Below are 23,034 nucleotides of genomic sequence, written 5' to 3' on the forward strand. Positions count from 1 at the left end.
ACAACAAGGCTGGGCTGCCAAAATCGTTCCTCCCATTGGGATGAATAATGGTGGCCGTCGTGTTTAATGAGTATTACTGACGATAACTTAATATTCCATATAACTAGTCATCCGGTAAACATCTGACCAGCGTATCAACATTCGAAAGATCAAGGAAAAATAAGACTGCTTGCTTTCGCGTGCGACATGCACCCTTGCTCACGTGACCCAAGCAGCCCAATATACTGAAAGTCGAGTGCAATAGGGGTGATCGGTATGTGTCTTATCAGAGTACTTCAGTTTCACGAGTCTGTTCAAGGCCTTCCACATACCCGTCCACCCCTATTGCATTCGACTTTCAGTACATTTTGCTGCTTGGCGAGGAGTGCTGGCCGATGCGATACCTTTTCTACACCGGTTCCAGAGCGGGAGAAAATGAACGGGCACGAAATGAACACGAAAATGAACGAAAACACACACTGGAAAATGAAGGAACGGACCTGATTCAAGCCTGGTGCAAGGTGCCTATAAGGCCGTCGTGTATCAACTCATCTCGCCTTAAAGTAACGCTTAGTAGAATTCCAGAACGTCCAAGTTCAACTCCCAATAATTTACGGTGCATAACCATCCCAGTCGGTCAAATCATTTAAATCGTTTAAATGTTGTATTTTTTTCTCGCCGACTGGCATAGGCAGATTCCAGAGTGAGTTAACAGTAATGTCGGGAACAATGCATAGTTATTTGTCTTTTGTGACTACTTAACTAATCGTAGATAACTTGGTGACGATTTATTCAAAATATTACGATTAACCTAACAACTTTATTTTGATGATGATGACTTGGATTGCAATGAACGAAATGCCTAACGTATAGGAAAATATATATTTTACTCGTGACAACGGTCGATAATCCTGCGGTATTTACGCGAGTCAGAAGGCGAGACTGAACGCTCGGTGTGACTCGAGCACCTTGTCAGGCTGTTCTTCAAAACCGGATGCACCCTTCTTAGCAACGATGCCAACGTCGCTTCATTTGTTCTTTTCGTTTCTACTCGCCTATTATTTGTTTTTCTGTGGTTATTTCTGTCACCTGCGACGAATCGTCAGCCATAGCGTGCCCTAGCCTGTCATCCTTGTCATTCGGCGCCGTCAATTTTGGCAACGAGTTCGAGAAACAGTCGTAGCGTAAGTTTAAAAACGTTTGACTCTAAAGCATCTTCTAGCAGAAGAACGAAGAACAATAATACTTAATGGAAAAAGAAAGAAAAAACATTCCTCGCGGTGGTGATTAGATCGAAATGAGCCTCCTTCCCCTCACAGTTACTTCTCGTAATCACCCCACGTGCTGTGGAGAGTTACGCCGACCTCCAGAAAGAAACATCGAGGAAACAAAAAGGATGGTAATTTAGAAGAGTTAAAAATAGCCCGTATTCCGCGACGTTGAAGAAAGATAGGTGGGCAACCATGGGGATGCGCCTCGGAAACCACCAACCCTCTCAGGGTTGCCCCCCCATGGGTGCACTTATAAGTTATAAGCGGGGAAGTGTATAGGCTTAAAAGTTTGCGCGCCTTAAAGTGCGCAGCGCGGAAGAGTCGTCGGTGGAAAATATTCTAGTTTCCTGAGCGTCGTCCAGGCTGGGTTTGCTTGCTGCCACTACGGTGCAGAAGGTGCTGCGCGGAAATAGCCAGGATGTTTGCGCCTGAAGGTAAGCTCGCTAAAGTTGATGGGGTAGTTTGCTACGTCGTGTTGTTTGTATAGTTGCCGTTGATGTCGCTGCTATAGGGCTTTTCATTTTAATATTTCGCGTTTCTTAAGTTCCTCGCGATTTTTTTTTTCTCCAAGTAGTCCGTCATCACGAGAGTTACGCGTATTAGCATTTATGTACAGCTTGGGACAAAAGTTTACGGAACACGGCATCTGCGTATTGCTTCATTGGAGCGGCCCCTGTTAGCTATCAGGAAGAGATCGAATAAGAAACGGGTGGCCGGCTATTCTATCCACCTCCCAGTATGTGTATCCCCTCCTGTTTGCTGCTAGGTTGTCGCACCATTGGAGAAATGCGACACCCCGGTGTTCCGTAAACTTTTGTCCCAAGCTGTACGTCAGCGCAAATCAAGCGCGACACAGCGTACTGCACCTTTTCTTTCTTTTTTTTTTTTTCGTTTCGTAGTGCCACGAAGTATGTGTGTCTGTAAGCGTTGTGGGGGAAATCGAGGGAGAACCCCGAACTGTCTTCTGCAAGACCTTGAGCTGACACCAAGAACGAATCCGCGCTGACAGAAAGTTGGTGGTTTCGGAGAAGGACGTGCAAAGACGCTTTCTCTTCATCAATCGGAATTGGTCCAGAAGAAGCTCGGTGAGGCGGACTCTTCCTCATGCGGCTGACTGGGTGATATCTCAAGGATACTGGCAAAGACCGCGAGTTGGAAACCGGCTGTGCTCTCTCAGGTTTTCTGCCAAAAGTTCCTGTCTACATCTGTACACACATCTCACGGTCACATTTCATTCGCGGTGCTAACTTTCTCTCCCATGTCTGTCGAATTTTTTTTTTTAACTCCTTACACTTAGGGAGTGACTTTTTCGGGTTGAACCCGGTTCCGTCCGGTTATTCCCCCCCGAACTGACCTCTGTCCATTTCGGGTTAAATGCGATTTCTCCCTGAATTCCAGTCACTATGAAATCCTCGAGTGACGTTTCCACTGAAGACGAACAAAGGTCGCCACGTGTAACGCATGTAAGAATAGGTCACTTACGTTCCCTGCAATACACCCATGTGAGTCAACACTTAAAAAGCAACAAAAAACAAAACAAAAACAGAAAAGAGAGATTAGGACAGGACTTATTAGACAAGAGGAGAAACAAAAACACCCGATAACACCCGAAGGCACAATTATCGCCCAATTTCTTCCCGAATTACAGATTTAAACATAGCGCCCGGTTTTTACCTCCCGAATCTGAGAAAGGCAAGTAACCCGAAAAAGTGACTCCCTACTTACACTTAGTCGCTACTACTGGTTAATGAGTGAGTACATAACGAGCCACATGATCAACTTTTACAGCTAACAAACCGAGGATTGTTGTCGGGAAATGAACCGCTTCCTGACGTCATCTGAGCCCCCCTTTTTCAATTGCATCTATCTATTTCTCTTCTACGTTTCCTTCACATTTTCGTTCCCTCTCTCCAACTCTATTGTGCGTCATATTTTTAAAGGCCAAAGCGTAACTTCGTATTTCTTCGTTTTGTATGAAACTGCGCCACACTGTCTTTACACGCAGATGACATAAAAGAGCCTTGTGCTTTCTTAACTGTAAACTTGGCTCTTCGCTGCACTCACAACATTTGCTTCTACGAAAAAAAAAAAAGAAAAGAAGAAAGAAAACATCCTCTTTCCACCCCCCTTCACTTATGTGTGTCATGCCTGTGAGCCCGTCCTTAAAAAAAATCGCACCACGTTCAACGATGTAGTAGCGAACCTATAAACATATTTAGAAAGCACGGTTCTTTTAAAATGAAACGCGAGGACCAGAAGTAATAGGGAGAGAGAGGTTTTAGGGAAGAGAGAGAGAAGGAAAATATCGCGCATCCCGAATGGCTTCCCTCCTTCGTCGCTCACTGCGGTGGCGCTAGTGTAGCTGAAAGCGCATCGACGGGTTTCGCGCGATTGGATCAAAAATCGGATGCGGGTTCTAAAGTTTTTGCACACAGTGCGTGCTGTGACGGGTTGAATGCGCGGATACTTATTCGTCGTCATCCGAAGGGACAGAGAAGTGACATGTTCGCTACCGGGGCTCGGAGAGTAATTGAGAATTTTGCAGCTACAGGACGCAGAAAGAGTAAGTTTAAGTTAGATTATTATTTCTCTCCCTCTATTCCTAACGGTGTAGAATAGCTGTATTTTCTGTCTTATGCCGCGATAAGATAGACATTACCGCAGCACAGTTGGCGTACTCCTATTCTAGAAGTGATATGAAACCATGGGATGTGTTATTCACAGACAAGTTAATATATCGACGTTATATCGAGGAGTGGGATAAATCAGACGAAGAAGCGGGCATTATAAAATTATAATACGCGCGTTATAAAAAGAAAAACACAGATACAGTACCAGAAAATGCTATACAGGAATTTATTGATGGTTTATGCGCTATCAAATACGCGCTCGTGGCACGTTTCGTGATCACTTATTTCGGTCTAAGGGAAAACCGTCAACAGCGGTTTTTTGTAGATGACAAAATTCGAAAAGACGTCAGAGCGACATTGAAAACGTTGAACAGGGGAAATAGCAGTGATGGCCACTAACTACTTCTACAGTGGTTTAACTATAACTACGAACTACTTCGCGATGGAGTAGTTTAACTAGTAGTTCATCTATTTTTCAGGGGAGGTAGTTAAAACTACTCCTTTAGCTACTGCAATGTATTTTAACTACATCTCCAACTACTTAACGTCGTTCGTCAGCACCAATCCCATTCTATAGTGTTCGTGGACACCTAAATATGAATCACAAGCAGCGATAAAAGTGAAGATATTTAGTACACATGCACGGCACAATTGCTCTGCACCTCCGTTCTCATCAAACAAGTAGCTCGAGGTAAAAGTCGGAAGCACAATCGTGCCGTAAATCTCGCGGCAAAATCGGAAGTAGTTGGCGCCTGCAGTAACCTAACTACTGTAGTTAACTACTCGAAATAGTAGTGTGCAACTACTTTTTAACTACAATCACTTTAACTAGTCGTTTAGTTACATGTAGTTGACTACCGGCCATCACTGGCCGAAATAGAATGGAAGTGCGAGTAATCGGAGTCGGATGGATAATTCTATGAAAGAGGACATACTCGTAAGTAAAACGCGCTTATCTAGATTGGGAATTTTTATTTTGGATTTTATTATTGGTATTTTTTATTTATCTTTATTTTTATTATTTTTTTACGAGGCAGAACGTGTATACTCACCGACCATAAAAATCGCCACTCTGTTTGTTCATCAACTAATACGAGGACTTCCCGGGGATTTTCATCCCGTTCTGTTCATGTGGTCTGCTGAGATAGTCCCTCCATCCATCCTTGAACGCCCACTGAAATTGGCAAAGAACCCACAAGGTTCGGCTATCACACTTAAAACAGAACTTCACCACATAGCACGCTCTTAGCCAATCACCATCAAGAATGACGTCGTTCTGCCCCCGATTGGTTAGAAACGGGGGACGCCTTATGCAGTTACGTTAATTGTCACAAAAAGGCGTGTGTCAACTTAGCTTCGCCTACTCTCCTAATCTGACTCACGTTTGGGACACTAAAAAGTTACCTCGAAAACTTTACCCCCCAAAAAATTCGAGGCAACAACAACAAAAAAAAAAGAAAATATGCGCATAATGCAAGATGGGCTTCTTTGCATGACACCTCAGTTGTGTGGCAGAGGCTGCTCTGCAGGCAGGTATCTCAAGAGTACCGTAACTATCGGGTCGGCCATCTTGCCAGCTGGTCGGTCTACAATTTTTGATGACTTGTTAATAGTAACTTTATAATAGTTCAACGGCAACATGTGTCTTTTCTCAATAAGCCAATAATTGAGATCCACCGAAAGGTGTGTGACCGTTTTGCATTTCAATAATAACAATAATTATAATTGAAATTTCAGGAGGCAATAATGGATTTAACGCGCGGGTCAGTTTTGTCCAATACAACGTACTAGCGAATTACACAAAACGGAGAGGGGAGAAAAGGAACAGAAATCAATCATTTCTTGCTAACGGAAGGAGACTTTTCTTCTTTCTTTTTTTTCTGTTTGGACCTGTGCAGTCGTGTTCTTTATTCTCAGAAGTAATTTTGGGCTTTGCGATTAGGGCGCACTCTAGCGCATGCGTAATCAATGAGAACATCGTCCCGCCAAATGGTCTGCGCTGACCGCATATAGTCTGTGGTAGTGCATTGTCGTTTCTTTGTTTACTTATTTTAGTGGCCATAAGTGGTACACGGGCCCTTGTCGATGAAATGCGTTATTGCGTTCGTGGTCAAAGCTGGCTGTTTGGAACGGTTCCAATTATATTGAATAGGAATGTAAAGGATAGGTATAGGCGAATCAAAATATGTCTGTATGACCTATTACTTATTATGATTTGGATGGTTCTTACAAGGCATGGGGCGTCTGCCTCCGCTGAAAGACTACGGTACTCTAGGTGATGTACCTGACTTTGCCGATGCATTTCCTGCGATTATATCTAGTCACTGAAATGCGGACATTCCCTTTTTAAAATTGATATGTCCCGTTGACGTCCCGGACAATTCATCCCTGGCCCGATGGATAGACGGCAACATCGAAACTTGAGGCCCAGCGGTGTCAATGTCTGTTGCAGTGCCTTTGATTATGTGTTTTCTACAAGATAAAGGTATAGAACTTGCCAGTTTTATCTTTAATAAGTCTCCCGGTTTCTTCGCAGCCTCATATTTCGTGAAAAAATGGCTAGGAAGCAAGCGAGCTGGTGAAGATGATGCATGATGTAAAACCCCGAGACTAGGGAACACGCACAACACGTGTGTCGTGTTGTGTCTGTCCTTTCGTGTTCCCTAGTCTCGGGGTTTTACATTATGCGTCATATTTCGTCTTTGTCCAGATCAGGCTATAAATGTCCGCATAAGTCGAGCTCTTATATTTATAATATATTACGAAAACTATTATTATGTTGTTTTATTTATTTATTTTTATATCCTTTTTTACATTGTCCACGTAGAAATTGCGCTATAAATGAATCTCTGTTTTCCATAGTTAGTGAGACCTTGGGGAGATGAATATTGTTTTGCGCCGGAAACCTGTTACGTAATGACGTCATGGAATGAATGCTCTGGTCTAAGGACAAAGAAATCTGTCCGAAGCGCATCTTACAAAATAGCACGGATATTTTAGTTTGATGACTAATGAGATGTGAGGGACATTTACAGCGTGAAATAGTGGTAAAGATGAAGTAATATAGGTGCTACTGGTTAGGCTACAGTACAAACAGGCGGACACGCCGCGCGATGGCTCTCGGTGTAAGGGTAGTAAAGATTCAATTCAATTCAATTTATTTCGTCTTTAGGCTGTGAGACAGCTTGACAAGTTCCCATCCCCAAAGTTTACATTTCGAACTAGCACAGACAGTAACAAATAAGAAACAATGCCCAGTTATCGTACACACTACGCATATAAAACACATTATCACAATTCCAGAGGTGACTGCAACCCAAGAAAACGAGATGGTTCAACTTCAATGCCGTGTTCAAAGAATCTATTTAAGATAAAAGCTAGACTGTACGAGAGTGACTGTGAACCATAATTTGTACGTAAGCGCGGAAGCTTCCATTTTTCTTTTGCCGGACGTTACGAGGGAAATCATTTGCACGTAATGTAAATAGATAATTAAATATTTTTACATATACATATACAGTGAACCCTCGTTAATATGACCACCGCCGTTTCTGCTGATTTTGATCATAAAGCGAATTGTCATACTAACGAGAAACCCACAATCCGCTGACCTCAGAGACCGCTTCGTTCCGGCCATTCTTAGGTGCACAACAGCAGCAGCAGCAGCACAGTATGACCTGGTCTCGTGGTCACTGCTGTTTTAAGCACTACAGTGCTTTGCCAGTCTGAAAAGTTCTATGAGTAATTCCGAGGTCAACAACATCAGGAGTAATTCCAAACCTTGGCGCCTTACTTCAACACCTGTCAACCTCTGCATGAGGTATGTGTGTACTGTGTAGCCTCTCTCTGTGGCTACTCAGCGGGTCATGTGACGTGGTCATAATAACGAGAAGATAATACCCGTGTTTGACCCTGCTTGTGACAAAAATCTGAGTCATAGTCGGATACGTGGATTGTCATACTAACGAGATGGATTTACATGGCGACGGAACGGTTCCCAAGAAAAACGGTTATAAAGTGAGTACGTCATAGTATGGGGTGTCATATTAGCGAGGGTTCACTGTATATATAGATAGTTATATAGATTGTCGGCAGTACGAAATATGAGAGCGGAATGAATGAATGAGCAATGAATAAAGCAATCTCCTTTTTTTTCTTTCGATCATCATCGTCATCACCAATAAAGCAGCGTGAAAAGCAGCATACAAATAAATAAAGCAGCATATGAGTATTAGGAAGAATTCTGCGGGTTTTGATGAGGACCCGTATTATAGTTCGTAGAGGAAACGCATTAGTTAAAAAGCTACTGCATCACTAGTAGCATATGTTGCGCAACAGTCAGATTTCGTGGCTCCTCCCATCCCGTGGCAGCCTAGTCTTTACTCCTGCAATCACACAACCAAACACAATTTGAAAACGATCTGTTCAGAGGGAATGTCCGAACCAATATGTGACTCAATGAACATTCCTGCGCGTTAGTTGCTGCGCTCCTGAACAAAAATACGCCAACGCGACAACCACAGCATCCCGTGCCCCAAACTACCGCATTCCGACAGCACCTTATCTGCTATAGGGGCGCTGTCATACGTCGCTGTGGAAGGAAAGCGATGCAATTTAGAAATCTGCTTTTGTTTTCGAATCTAACCCACGACTGGGCAAACAAGATTCAAAATGACGCTACCAGGGAGTACCTGGAAAATCTTTCTTCTACGCGCATCCGCAACGTTGCAGACGATTCGTTTCATATCGTGACAAGTTTAGCAGACGACAAGAGACTGTGTTAACAGACGACAGGAGTAATCGTCCACTGAATACTTGATGCCTGCATAAACATAATCTTGAAAGGTGCTCTTGTTGCTAGAACGTTGACACGGAGGGCAAGGTGGAAGGTACTGCAATGACGTTTCGTTTGTAGAATTGGATTTGAGGAAAGGATCTTCGAGGAAGCAGAAGAAAGTGGCTACTCGTAAGTGACGCAATATGAGAGACCATAGAAGCAATTTCGTACACAGTGCTGCTATGAAGGCAGATGCTTCACTCAACCGCGGTGACGGTGGTTGGTTCGAATCCTACCACTAGTCCTGCAGCTCATATCCGCAGTCACTCCACGGTCGTAAAACAGAATTAGAAGAAAACAGTTTTTACACTGGCAACATTGATGGCTGTCACTGGCAGTGTGGTCTGTATCTATATCGTCCTCTCATTATCTGCCATACTCTTTTACAAGACGACACAGCCTGCAGGGCATAGTTGCTCGACATTTCAGACAAGTGTTTGGGAAGTACACTCTTAAAAATGAACTTCACCGCATAGCACGCTCCTAGCCAACCATATACTCGAATGATATCGCTATATGCCCTGATTTGTTCAAAACGGTAGGCGTACGCCTTTTTTGTGACACTTATGCTGTTCATAATTGTCACAAAAATGGCGTACGCCTCCCGTTTTCAGCAAATCGGGGCAGATAACGATATCATTCGAGATTATGGTTGGCTAGGAACGTGCTATGCGGTGAAGTTCATTTCTAAGAGTGTAGCACATACTCATCGTACGGGCGATTTATGGGGACTTAGAAATTGTAAAACATTTACACGCGCGAAGGAAATTCCCGGAGATTCAAAGGAATCTGTCGAGGAAGCGATTTGCGAGTTCCGAAAGCAGGTCCCATAAAATTGTGTGTGGCTTCATAAGCGGACTACTTCGGTTGTGACCATGCTTAAAATTGTAAGTATCCTACTTTTCCTGGGCACTTCTTGAGCAGCCCTGGTAGTGTAAGTTGGCATATTTCTTACCGCGAAGTAACAATGTTTCACACGGAAGCAAAGATACAGGCGGCCGCAGACTGCAAAATAATCCTGTTGTACATGATAACACGGCGACTTGGAAACTGGCCTCTATATAAGCCGCAATTTCCAGCCCAGTCTAAAACAAACGGTACTGGTAATTGGAAGAAGACGGTTTTTCCGCTCGTCCAATCAGAAGCGGCTCAGACGGCCTCGTTATGCAAATGATAGAGAATATACCGGCGTAGAAATGCGAGATGAAACGGCCCTATCTTCTTTTTATTCGAACTTGTTCTGTTCCTTCGAGGTTGAAAGTTATTTGCGAGAAATATACACATCCGTCTCCTCTTCTCAATGAAGACGTCTATAGAAGCGATGGAACCTATACTCTCTCTCGTTTCGTTGGCTCGTATAAAAGATGATTGTTGTCTGTATCACGTATTCCAGCCAGAATATTCCTTGCGCAATATTTTCGCTCGTCAGTTTGGAAAACAAGTACGTGCTCGCGTTCAGTCGGATATTTTTATACGTCTCGTTTTTGCGTTTCGCATAGCGCGTGTGATTTATCAACGGTGTGCTGCGTAATTAGAAATCAGACAAGTGAAAATCTACGTATTATTTTTAGTCCGTCCAACTCCAGATAAGTCCATCGTACGCTATAATGTAGCGGTGCCATCCCGCCTGTTGTCGGCCTTTATGGCAACTATTTATCAGGTTCACTGTGCTCTCCAGGGTTCCATGTTAAAGTAACGGTGGTATAAACAAAGAAAGGACAAAAGGGAAGGCTCGACGGGACAACGCGTCCCGTCTTTTGTTCTTTCTGTGTAAGCTGGTACGCAAGAACACCAAGTATAGACCAGCGTATCAGGTAGACGCTATACAGCGCAGCGTCGAGGATCTTTAACGAGTGCTAAAACTCCAGCACACAAACGGGGACATCATGCCGACTGAGAGAAGGACGATCATCGAGGGATTCAGGGATGATTATATGTGTCGTCACGATGAAAACTAACCCGTCTTTGGGTAGCTATACAAACGTAAGCTCCACGATGGAACCGTAAAGTAGCAAGAAAATCGTCATTGCCAAAATGCCGTATACGAGAAATGTCAAATCACAAAGATCACTCACCCTTCTTCTGTTCACATGTTACCATTACATTACGTGCGTTACGTCTATATTACCTACGATACTGTCTGAGAATCGTGGTCTCCACTGCGTGTGTACCATTTGCAGAGTGCTTATTATATTATGCGTGTTACCCTGGTGTCTTTTACACCGTCACATCTGAGGGACAGTGCCTCGAAATGATATAATATCTTGAAGGCACACGTGCACCTATTGGCCAAATAAGGGCGGTGAATGTGACACGCGTAACAGAGAGCTATGCCTTCTTAACACTCATTTAACACTCCTCGATGAGTTCATGGCTTCCGTTCAGTTGACCTCTGCCTGTTTGTAAATAAATGACGTCATAGTGTTCGACAGCGCCACCAATTTGGTAGAGTTGAACTACGCTCAAAGCGAGAGGCGAACAAGGTCTTGAGGGGATTACGTAGGGGGTACTTGAGGGGGATACGATGGTCCCTGACAGGGACGCGACCTTCGGTCCTACTTTTCTTTCGATAGGAGGCGGCTAACAAGCGCCCATTCGTGGTACCCAGCCCTCTCCTTCCGATTTGTTTCGGTTTCAGTCTGTGTACCAACGTCATGATGACGTTTCTCTAGTAGAGGTCTATCGGGGTATACGTGTATGGCTGTGTCTTCTGTCCGTTGGCCACGAATCGTTTATATTCACGTTCACGACAGCCCCGATGACTGCTTTATCCAGCTGCCAAGTCACGGCTTATCTGTTCCTCGAAAAGACAGCTCGCTTCTCTTCTTGTGTTGGGTGGGAGTGCCAACAATAAAGCAGTCTGGCAACCGCTATACCCATTGTTACGCGGAACAACTGGGAACGCGATAAAAACGAAAGGGGATCAATGGCGGCAGCGGCTATTGTTCTGTTGCGGATAATTAATGCAACCGACCGGAAAGCTTTTTTAAAAGAAAGTATTTTCTCCTTTCGTACGAATGGGTGATGGTTAGATGAATCAAATTTGGGGGTAATGTATAGTCTGCTTCCGGGACTTAAACAAATAGCTGGAGTGCCCTCACTTTAGCCTGCTTGGTTCCTTGTGGGCGAACACCAACGCAACCACGTTCTTTTTTTTAAAGAATCAACGTTGTCCCATCGTTTGTTTTTTTTTTCTTCTTTTTGTCCCATGTATTATACACAATGACCTGTGTGACCAGGGCTGGCCCTGAGCGCATTGCGTGAGTCGAGCACCAACATTTTCGCCCCTTTATTGATGGCACCCTGGCCATGGTTTCTTTCACTGCTATGGGTTGTTCAATTTTAAAAGCCCAAAGAGGCTAAGCCTAAAACCGAGGGACCGTGCTAAAACGTTGTTTTTGTTTTCTTTCGCAGAGAAAGCCATTGATGACCTGGAGATGACGGTTGTCCGGTGCAAACCGGAAACTATTGGCGCCCTCTGTAAGTCCACACAGTTCACCAAAGACGAGATTAAGAGAATCTATCAGGGATTCAAACAGGTAGGTTCTCAAGCGACTAAAGGGGTCGGTGCTTACGGGTCCCATATGCTACTGGGTCTATCCTCTACTCAATGCTTATGAGTTCGTATACACTTGGACTGCAACGCAGGAAGAAATACAATTGGTCATCTGTATGCAGTAAGGGGATAAAGTCGAAAAATCCCGAGAAAACTTGGAGTAAATATTTGCTAACGTAATTGCGGCTGGTATTCCTCGAATAACGCAAATTTAAAATGTGTACCATATATGTATATAGGTCTACTTTACATGCATTTCCTGTTAGTGCCGTTTTATAGGGTGTGTGACTTAGCAGAAATTGAGCAAAATCCAGGGACATGACTTATTTCCTTTTTCAATATAACACCGCATGCACTGGGTTTTAATGCAGATTTTTTTTTTTTTTTTCACGAGCCAGGCCGCGATGGCTGAGCAGTTATATGCCAGGTAGGGTCAAGTGACCTGTGTGTAGCGGAGCGCCCATGATCGGACTTAGTGTGCCGTTAAACGAGCACACTCTTAAAAATAATGTCCTAGATGACCAGCATATAATATGACTTATTAGCTTAGTGCGGGGGTCTTTTTCGATTACAACGTTCAGTAGCACTAGTGAGATGGTCACGTGAGGTGAGAAGAACATGTCTCTCGAATAGAAGTCGAAGTTCCCGTCCGCATCGTAAGAAAATTTAAGCTACACGATTTGTACCAGTGTGTCTAGAAAAGAGGCCTGATGCAACTATCCGTGTCCCATTGACAGACGTGCATTTCCCGTTTCTTACTCTCTGGGTCCCGTAGCAATACTGTCCTAAATTTTCTTTGACAGGGACAAATCAGATGTTATTTCAGCAAAAACAGCGAAAAGGGAATTTAAATAGACTTATCCCCTTATTGCATGCAGACCCCAACAACGCCGAATATCCTCTGGATGTACAAATAATGTCCTAACGGATTCGTACGTCCGATGGATATCAGAGGGATATCCATCGGACGTACGAATCCGTTAGGACATCATTCTTACATCCAGATGATATTCGGTGTTGTTGGGGGAAGCTCAGTTGCGCGCTATTTTGCGACGACGCCGACTGTAAGGTGTGTGGGACGAGAAATTTCCGTCAGTTGTGACGAATGAATACGTCAGAATGACGAAAACATCCCATCTACCAACGAAGGTGACGTATGGATATGTAACAAGAATTGTTCCACTTGGAATCGTGTCTTTTGTCAGGAACATGCGTTGTAGAATACAAGAGATGCACTTGGCACTCTGATAATAACGCTATTATAACAGTTTCAATACTGCTCTAGAGAGCTTCTCTGGTGTATACTGCTCCGCTCGCAGTGGGTACTAGTTCTGGCTGCACATACTCCGCTGTACGTGTCGCGACGAGACTGATTGTTGGCTCGAGTTTGAACCCCCACACAAGTGTCTTGAGTGAATTTTCTCACAAAATGGGCTCCTAAACGTGCAGGCATATTCGTACGGTCGTTCAGTAATAAAAACGTGTAGAATGCGAGAGAACAGTTGGTTAATACCTCTGGTACGCTTTGCAGTCTTGTCCTACCGGGTTAGTCAACGAGAACACATTCAAGGATATGTACTGCCAATTCTTCCCACTTGCTGGTAAGTACGACCTTTCTCAACAACTTCTTCTGCCACTAACTGAGGCCATAGGGATGCTGGCATATATTAAAGAGCGACCGAAGATCTAACATAAACATAAATCTTGCATATACTGGAAGAGTCGCGTCCTTCCATGCTGGGTGTAAAATATGTCTGCCTTTGGCAATAACGACAAGCCCCTGCCGGTACTCAGGCCCATCACAGGGGCCGATGGGGTGACGGACGTACCTGCAGGAGACTGCGTGGCTTACCATAGTAGTTACTAACGATGGTGCTGACCTAAACCCGGTAGTGTGGAATTTATACCGAATATCCCGTTGCAGACACAGCCCAGTACGCTCACTATGTCTTCAGAGCTCTCGACACAGACAGGTCAGGAACCATCAACTTTAAGGTAGGTACAGCTGTTCCTATTTGTTGGGCCCAAATGGGCTACAGTTGCATTCTATTCAAGAAACCCTCAGGATGGCAGACGTAACAACCAGATTGTCGTGCCCAAGGAATGAACCTGAGCCATTTAAGATCTGGCTTAAAAAGGGGTTGCAGAGCTTCCCGAACAAGATAACAACAGACCGCCAAGAGATAGGCTGCTATCGTTAAACAACCCCGTGAATTCGTCTGGTGTCTGGACGTTAACTGTGCTGGAGGTTTGATGAAACCAGGCCACCACTTGCGCCCAGTTCCATAGTCGTGAACGTAGACATTGTCACCTGGGGCAAGGCTTCTTCTGCTGGTCAGACGGAGTACTGGATGACAAAGCTGGAGCAATGAGCACGTCCTACGGGGAACGTATTTGGAATCCGAGCAGGGCTTCAGATTGTGAACGTCTGGAATGCTGCGGAGACAAGTAAAGAGAAATTTTGCGAGTCGTTCTTCCAGGTTATTCCCTCGTATCCTTTTTAGTCCATCTTTTATGGTACGCACAGCACGTTCCCCGTTCGACTGTGCATGGTAAGGTGCAGCACAAATATGGACGGCGTTATTTTTGTGTACAAACTCGTCAAACTTGTCACTACACAACTGTGGGTCATTATCTGATGCCACAGTAAGTGGTATATACCAAAACGGGCAAACAACTCCCAGAACTTGATTATAGACGACGAAGCATCTATCTACCTGTCTATAATAGCTTCGGATGTCGTGCTTCTCATCACCACTGATTCTATTCACTTACTTGTAGCATCAACGGTTGTAGCATCTTCGGCAAAAACATCTTCCCTCGCAAGGGTCCCGCAAAGTCGATGTGCAGACGATTCCAATGCTCCTTTACTGCAGGCCAAGGTACTGGTTCTTTGGTTGGTGGCATGGCAACCGCCTGGATGCAGGTAGAACATTTCCTAGAAACATCTTCAATATCTTTATCTACTCCGGGCATCAAACTACAGAACGAGCCGTTGCCTTCATAGCTGACACTCCTTGGTGGGATTCATGAAGCAGCAAGAGTACTGGTTCGCGCGGTTTCTTCGGAATAACAACGTTGGTCCTCCGGTACGCGATTTCATTCACCACTGAGAGTTCATATCGTCATGAAAAGAATTGACGAACACCAACTTACATGTTGGCGCTATCTTCAGGCCAACCGGTTTGAGCAAAACGTTTTACTATTGATAACACCTCGTCGGCATCTGTGTTTCGTGCAAGGTCCTTTGTTGAAATGGGACAGCTTTCGAACGGTGATAACGAGAGAATTAACATATTCCGGAGGATCCTCTTCCTCCGGTTCCGGATTTGCCAGCGCAGGGCAATTTGCTCAGCGCATCGGCGTTCAACAAATGACGACCAACTTTACCTGATCTGATAGCGATATGCTCCCAACGCTGAATCTGGGCTGGTGCGCTTAAATGTGTCGCTCGGTCGCTTTTCAATAGCCCGAGCAGTGGTCGATCATCTGTTATCAGGATAAAATCTCTTCCGAGAAGACTGTCTCGAAATCTTTCACTCCAATGGACCTCGTCCCCAATACCACTCCCTCTACTCCAGTTGTCCTGCTCCGAGACTTTTTTCTTTTTTTTATATGTCACTCCAAAGACCAAAGCTAACGCTTCGTGTTCAATTTGCGAATAATTACCCTCCACATTGTTCAATGTTCTGCAGCTCCGTTCGCTCCTGGGTCGTTTTTATGGATTCCAGATCTGCGCTGCAGTGTGTGGCAACTATGGGACTTGGCGGTTCCCTCAGCCCTGCGGTCATTGAAATTCTGCAAGCATATAAGAAAGCAAGCGCACAGGGCCACTCTATCGTCTTCCAGTGGACCCCGGGTCATGTGGGCATCAGCGGAAACGAAGACGTAGATCGAACAGCCGCAGGCGCGCATCGGTATACACCCGATGTGTCCCCATCATCTTGTCTCGGGGGGATCAGCGTTACCTCATCTCAAGCCTTGCTGGCCCCAAAATGCACTCTCAATGGCAACATGACATCACCACCCACTCTCTGCTTTACTCCGTTGACCCCACACTGTCCCTTACTCTCCCTCGCCGAATGCCACGTTCCTTTACCACGCTTTTACTCCGGCTTTCAAACATCTCCTCGGCGTCTGCGCATCCAGCCTGTGTTCCATGTGTGGGGTGTGCGGTGACGATCGCGCCCTCTCTTCCACTAATTCTTTTCTCTCTCCGGAACTGTTACTTGCACGGCTTTCGACGTTAGTGTGACCTATGAAGCTATCGCTTAAGAATCATTCCAAGCAGCACAATGTACTGAAAGTCGAGTGCAATAGGGGTGGACGGTATATGTCTTATCGATGTTCCTTAGTTTCACGAGTCTGTTCAAGGCCTTCCACCTACCCGTCCACCCCTATTGCACCCGACTTTCAGTACATTGTGCTGCTTGGAATGATTCCTCCTCTCCTCTTTCCTCCTCCTTTCTCCTCTTTTTTTTTCCCTTAAAAACAACAAACAAACAAATCATGATTACTTTAACCCAACAACATCTTATTGCGAAGTTCACATAAATATTGCGCCCATTCTCCTTTAAAATAATGAGAAAACCAGATGAAATTTTGTCGTCGACAGTTTTTTTGTATTCTCCTGCGTCTATCTGAAGAGTAGGACGTGCGGGAATCCCTAGCCAATCGAGGCTTGTGAACCCATTGGAACGGCTTCGCTATTCAAGGCCAGAAAATGTAGGCGACCATTTGGAGCGTCCGTCGCACTAAGCGCTGGGACATTAGCGTGCTCGTTTGCCGCAACGTTTAGGGCAGCGAGCGGCTGCCACATGGGAGGTACGCGGATATATCTTGCGCGCGATACAGTCACTGGAACGGCTTTAACGTTCGTTGGCGCAGCGTTTTATGGACTCGCATCGCTCGTCGGTTTGTACTGAATGCGTCATTTTCTCCGCCGTGTTTGAAAACTGCGTCCAATTTGAATGGAATTCTCTAAGTTTAGGGTCATCCAAGACTGAACTTTTGCGATCTGGAATTGAGCTTTTTGTGTCTTCCGTTGTTTCATGGAGACTCCTGAGCGTTCCTTTCAACTAAATGTTACGCTCGAGAGTTACGAAGCTTGACGTAAATTTTGCAACGGGTTATTTTGAAGTAATTTTAACGAGTATCACGTTACTCTATACTGTGTTTTTGCCTTGTCTCCGTTTCCGCTCGGTAAAAATATACGAATTTAATTATTGTCTATCCTTCGCGGTGATAAAAATTCGACGCTTGGCAAGAGAAAAAAAAAACACCTAGAGGTTTGAGCTGTAAATGTAAATAATAGAAGCCCGTTCTCCATCACCGGGCTCGGTGGACCAGTGTTCGCGACTGATTTGAACCCTGTCGAGAACGGCAGCAACTTGATGGCACTTAGGCCTCCGCGTTGGACGTTGCAAACAGGATGCCGTTTGCAGAGTTTTCAGCGCACTTTAAAGCAGCAGTGAAAGCCATTTTTTGCTCCGGCGGATAGTACAACAAATAGCATATGCACACTCAAGATGAACAACCGTAGGCAACCTCAAGCGTGCGAGAGTATAGACTTGGATCTATACTCTCTCTGGACCATGATGGTCAAAGCAAGATTTCGCCTGTGGTTCCTGGACCATGATGGTCAAACCGGATCCCTCGGGACAAGAGAACGAACTCCCTGAGCTGTTCGAGAAAAACACCGCCACGTGCATTCTGTACGAAGCTGGTGACTTCGAAGACACCGACCACGTATTATTGTCTTGCCCGGCATATTTCACAGAACTCCATCGTCCAAGTCAATTGAATCCTCCCAAGATTCGCGCTGTCAAGCAAAAAGGACATCCTTCGAACGCAAGGACTTTTACTAACCTGAGGAACAACCACCCAAAGGAAACTCTGAGCTTCCAGAGAAGAAGCTGGCCAACGTCGCAACGATTTCCTGATTACTCATTGGAATTAAAACCGAAACAACTGGAAACAGCCAAGCCAAGCGAAGCCTACACTCTTGCAGCAGACTGGCAGCGCCCCACCAACCTTTCACGAATCTGCCTGAGCTTGACAACTTTTATTATTATTATTATTATTTAGTCTGGAAGTCTGTCTAGATTTCACGTGTGGTATCTTAGCTTATGTTACCTGCCCTGTTTTAAAAGGAATTTTGCGAAGCTGAACCTGAACCTGAAGCAGCCAGATAAACACAAAGAACGGTAGAGAACAAGACAGTACAGCTGCTATCGTTATCTGTGTTCATTTGGCTGCTTTGTTCACAATTGGTAGTTACCAACTACCCCTTCTCTACACTATAGACCCTCAACTCCTTCAAAAATCCCGTAAGCGAATGGGTATTATTGACGTCACATCGTATCGTGACGTATAGAGTACACCGCAAGAAGCGCCACGTGGTGTACGGACTGGAAATGAGACCTCACGGCTGCCCGCTACACTGACGCTACGTCAGACTCTAAGGTGACGGCGCATCGCCGCTCATGACTGGCTTTTGAGGACGTTTTTTTACTTCCTTTTCTTTTTTCTTTTTTTGTAAATTAAATTGCGCGTAGACGAGATACCGGTCAGTGAAAATATTTTGGCTCCTGATAGACTTGTTGCATGAATCAGGATTTCGAACAGAGAGCGTGCTCGTAATAATATTTATCTCGTGGCGCCATCTTCTTTTATTCAGGATTTCGTCATGGGCCTGTCGGTGCTGTCCCGTGGATCCCCTCAGGAGAAGCTTCAATGGGCATTTAATCTGTACGACATCAACAAAGATGGCGCAGTGACCAAGGAGGAGATGTTTGAGATCATTTCGTCCGTGTACAGCCTCCTCGGACACTACGCGGCCCCCTTGGTCGTTGACCACTCTGCCAGGGAACATGCCGCAAGGGTCTTCCAGGTACCAATTCTAATGGAAACACGTATCACTCAGAATCGGAGACTCCCGAAGGATCCACAGTTATCCGTAGATACATCCCCTCTGCCCCGTGTATGCGTCATCGATTTCATTGATTAATAACTAATTAAAAGGCCTAATCCGCTGGCGTCTCGGTATAGGAATTAGTCTTCTTATGTGACCAACCCGCCAAGACTGCAACGTGTGTTGGCCAATCGGTGTTGTCTTCTTTCGTTGCAGAAACTGGATCTCAACAACGACGGAATAGTTACTTATGATGAATTCATCGAAGCTTGCTTGCTGGTAAGCTATTTAAAAATTCATTCTTCTTGGCTTTTTGCTTTATTTCTTTATTGGCTCGCGGAACACAGTGTTGAACAGAGCCTGAAATAACCTCACGTCACCTTCGTACTGTGACTTCAGGCCAAATTTTGTTCTGCAGAATCATATGCCTCGTGTACGCCACATTGTGTTCTCAAGTCATTGTTTCTCTGCGTGAGGAAGATGTTATAATATTTTACGTTATTTTCGGAACTATGGCATAAAGATAATCTCCCGCAGGACGATCCCAGCTAAAGAGATTTTCCGCTTTTGTGCGGTTTCTCGCGCGTTGCGACTATCTTTAGCGCCTCACCACTAGCGCCCCCTATCCCGCATCATAGAACTTCGTAATCTGTTCGACTTTCGGCTTACTGCGATTTCCCGTTTAATGCGTTTTTCTTTCGTGCCTCGTCCACTGGTCCGTATTATACCTGATTAGCGTACCACGTTCTGTACTTCCCTGCTTTGTAGTGTACATTTAAAATGCATCGCAACCAACGGTGTTCAGTCCGCTCGCGCTGTAGGCACACTTTCCGCAGACTGGGAGAGGGGGGGTCGAAGTAGCTTGCCGTTGTTGGTCGCACATGAGTGGGCATCGTCACCACTATAGCAAAAAAAAGAAGAAAACAACAAGAGAGTTGACTATTTCAAAGTGAGGCATAGGTAGGATGAACGATACTGATGGGACGGAGGTGCACTGTGGATGACAGGTGCAGTAGAGCGGTCTTTCCGCGAGGCCCGTTTCTCGAAGAAAACGCGAGGTTGCAACGCAGGCAAGGACAAGCAAGGACAAGGCGCAATAGTGCGTTGTCGAATGTACCGCCTGTTACACGTTTGGTTTTTGCACACCGATAACGCTGAGCACTTAAACGTTAATTGTGGCACGCCTTAGCCAACGCTTTGCCTTTAAAGAGAAAAAAGGTTCGCGGTATCTCATAGTCATAAATAATATATATAACGCTTCTCTTCTTTTCAGGACGAGGACATTTTGAAATCCTTGACCGTTTTGGACACGGTGCTCGACTGAAGAATGTTTCTTTTAAATTTTTTCTCGTTGTTCCTGCCCGCACTTTTCAATTTTATCCCGCTAGTTTGAGGAACCTCTAGAAGATAGACTGTTCCACTGTTCCTCGGCAATAAAATAGGTGCGTCACTCACTTTGTTCCCTAATTATCCGTTACTATTTTTTGGTAATTGTAGCGTTTGGTAACGATAATCTGACGTTATCTTGGAAACGTATCTCTTTCGTTATTAAAAAAATGACAGGGCGGTTACGGTTGTGTAACGCGAATTTCAGCGACGGCACCGTCGACATTGGGACGCCATTTTAACCTTTTTCACATAAGCGTCGCATCCTAGCGGCTGTCTTAGGCGAACCACGCTCGGAGCGCGTCAAAACAAATCCACGTGGGTAGCACAAACGACCAAAACCCCGTTCTTGCGGTCTCCCCACTGGTCCCCACTTCTGTCGTCCTCATACTGCGCCATCTAGTGAAGACAGAGATAACCCTCTCCGGCGCCTCAAGGTCATGGGCATGCGCATAGGCCATTGTGAGAAAAGTCCATTGTAGTCTAGGCACTGCATGGCAAGTGGCGCTGTGAGATCATTCTTGAACCACAAGCGATGGCAACACCGAGCAACTGTACCCAAGTGGGTTCTCCCCTCCTTGCCTAGTGAAGCCCTTCGTGACTCTTTCGGCTTTCACTTGCCTCTGACGCCTCTTTGCTTCCGCTTCGGCGGCTCGTACTGCAGGGTCCTGCCACTGAGTCCGCCTTGCCTCTGCTTCGGCGGCACGCGCTGCAGGGTATTCGCGTCTTTGTTGTTTTGCCTCAGCTTCGACGGCACGCACGTTGGGATCCTGACGTCGCACTCTCTTATTTGCGGCCTGCGCTGCAGGACGGTCTTCGCGAGCTCTGCCGACACCACCTAGATAGAGCATGCGCATTGCCTCCTCTCCTTCCTTCGCTACCTGGACATATACAGTTAGAATTCGTCCGCTACTGCGATTCACCATTGTGCGAATTCAAGACCCCGCAAATGATTGCAGCTCACCTGGAACCTGCAGACCTAAACATTTAGACAAAAAGTAAGAGTCGCTTTTCAGAAAATCAGTTTTGAGAAAGATTGAGACCGTTTTGCGCTTTTATTTCCAAGTTTTCCCATTTCGTACGCGGGGACGTTCAATCACTACTCGCAGACGACGGTGGTTCTCCTCCATGGCCACGACCGCTAAAAGCTTGTTCCTGATTGGCTACGGCCGTTGAAAACACGATCCTGATTGGCTCACTCTTAATTGTTGCGTCAAGTCGACGAGCGCGCAGGCTTTCTGTATCTAGGTGGTGTTGGCTCTGCGCTTCCGTTCGCGTTCTCGTGCCTGCAGCCAAGCTCGTGTGTCAGCAGGACTAGAGATGCCAAGCCCCGGAAAAAAAAAACGGAAATTTTGGTGGAAAAAATCAGTTTCTTTCGGCTTTTTTTCCTCGTCTCCGGAAAAATAGCTCACACTTTCCAGGCGACCAAAATTCAAAAATGTAAATTTTCGTGCCTTCGATGCGTTCCAACCCGCCAACAGTGCCTTAGGTGCCTCTAGTCCGCCAACAACCACCAACTCAGAGCTCCGTCTGGCTGCTTTAAGCGATCGCCGACATAATGTCGGAGTTCTTGTCGGAGTGGACGGGTTGTTCCTATCGCTGAGTAGACAGCAGTCTCGTGGGATGCTCTGCTCTGCATTTATGCCTAAAGGATGAACACTACAAAAGCTTCTAGCTCATTGTATGCTGTGGTTTGGCCGGCAATACTTCGATTCAGCAGTAACCACGTTCGTTTCCATTTTTTTCAATTTTTCGGGGAAAAAATTCAATGAAACCGTTTGTTTTTTTCGAGCGATTCAAAATTTCCGGAAATTTTGCATCTCTAAGCAGGACCTGGTGTCTCCACGGCGTCTCGACCAAAATCACGAAGGGTGATTGTGTGTGTTTCTTTTTCTTTTTTTCACTCAAGCGCCATGCTAATATTGTCCTCGTCGCCCTAAACTAATACTGTGTTCGCTTTTCTTTCTGCGGACGACGCCAACGCCGCGGTCTCGGGAAGATGATGCACTGACAGCTATCGCTGAAAAACAGAAACATAAACTTCCGTTATCTGTTTCTGTTCTGTTTCATTCGTCGTTCTTGTTGTTCTTATTATACACGGAGATATATACTGTACAATCCGTTCTTTTCTTTCTTTGTTGCGCAGGTTCTGGTAAGAAACTTTTCAACTCGGCGAGTGTCGCCCAAGATGATATCGCACAAACCAATATTGTGAGTTCCAATTTCAGTCAACGATTTTTGTTGCTGTTGTTTTCACTGCGTTCTTATTGGGTGTAGTTGAACATATCGGGGCCATTTCGTACATTAGTGATAGTTAGTAACGTGGCTTCCAAAGTTACCGTATCCATAAACAGCACCCAATCAACGGATAAGATTATGTCATGCGCTGACATTAGTGAGTTTTAGATACCGTTGATACGGTTATCCTGCCTATCGGAGCCAATCGCAGTGGTGCGTGACTC

At 45.3% G+C, this 23,034-nt stretch overlaps 1 protein-coding gene and 1 long non-coding RNA gene across 11 annotated transcripts in view; one reads left to right on the forward strand and one right to left on the reverse strand.

Moving 5' to 3' along the window:
- The window catches only part of LOC135397340 (uncharacterized), a 35,527-nt gene extending 20,463 nt beyond the window's left edge, over positions 1–15,064 (reverse strand). Inside the window, exons 1-2 of the long non-coding RNA XR_010423630.1 lie at positions 15,049–15,064; positions 4,933–5,054 (exon numbers count right to left, since the gene is read on the reverse strand). This is a non-coding gene — a long non-coding RNA (uncharacterized LOC135397340). The remainder of the gene's footprint in view (positions 1–4,932; positions 5,055–15,048) is intronic.
- The window catches only part of LOC135397338 (Kv channel-interacting protein 4-like), a 157,741-nt gene that overhangs the window by 130,987 nt on the left and 3,720 nt on the right, over positions 1–23,034 (forward strand). For 9 of the 10 annotated variants that reach the window (XM_064628870.1, XM_064628873.1, XM_064628869.1 and 6 more), the window contains 7 exons: positions 12,132–12,256; positions 13,805–13,874; positions 14,198–14,268; positions 18,953–19,165; positions 19,403–19,465; positions 20,460–20,628; positions 22,719–22,783. In XM_064628870.1, the coding sequence (XP_064484940.1) occupies positions 12,132–12,256; positions 13,805–13,874; positions 14,198–14,268; positions 18,953–19,165; positions 19,403–19,465; positions 20,460–20,510 (593 nt within the window). In that variant the 3' untranslated portion in view covers positions 20,511–20,628; positions 22,719–22,783. Of the gene's footprint in view, positions 1–3,737; positions 3,814–12,131; positions 12,257–13,804; positions 13,875–14,197; positions 14,269–18,952; positions 19,166–19,402; positions 19,466–20,459; positions 20,629–22,718; positions 22,784–23,034 lie in introns of those variants that run through there. The other variant, XM_064628875.1, reaches the window with a different exon arrangement.

The sequence above is a fragment of the Ornithodoros turicata genome, chromosome 6 (genome assembly GCF_037126465.1).
Source record: "Ornithodoros turicata isolate Travis chromosome 6, ASM3712646v1, whole genome shotgun sequence".
Taxonomy (NCBI): Eukaryota; Metazoa; Arthropoda; class Arachnida; order Ixodida; family Argasidae; genus Ornithodoros; species Ornithodoros turicata.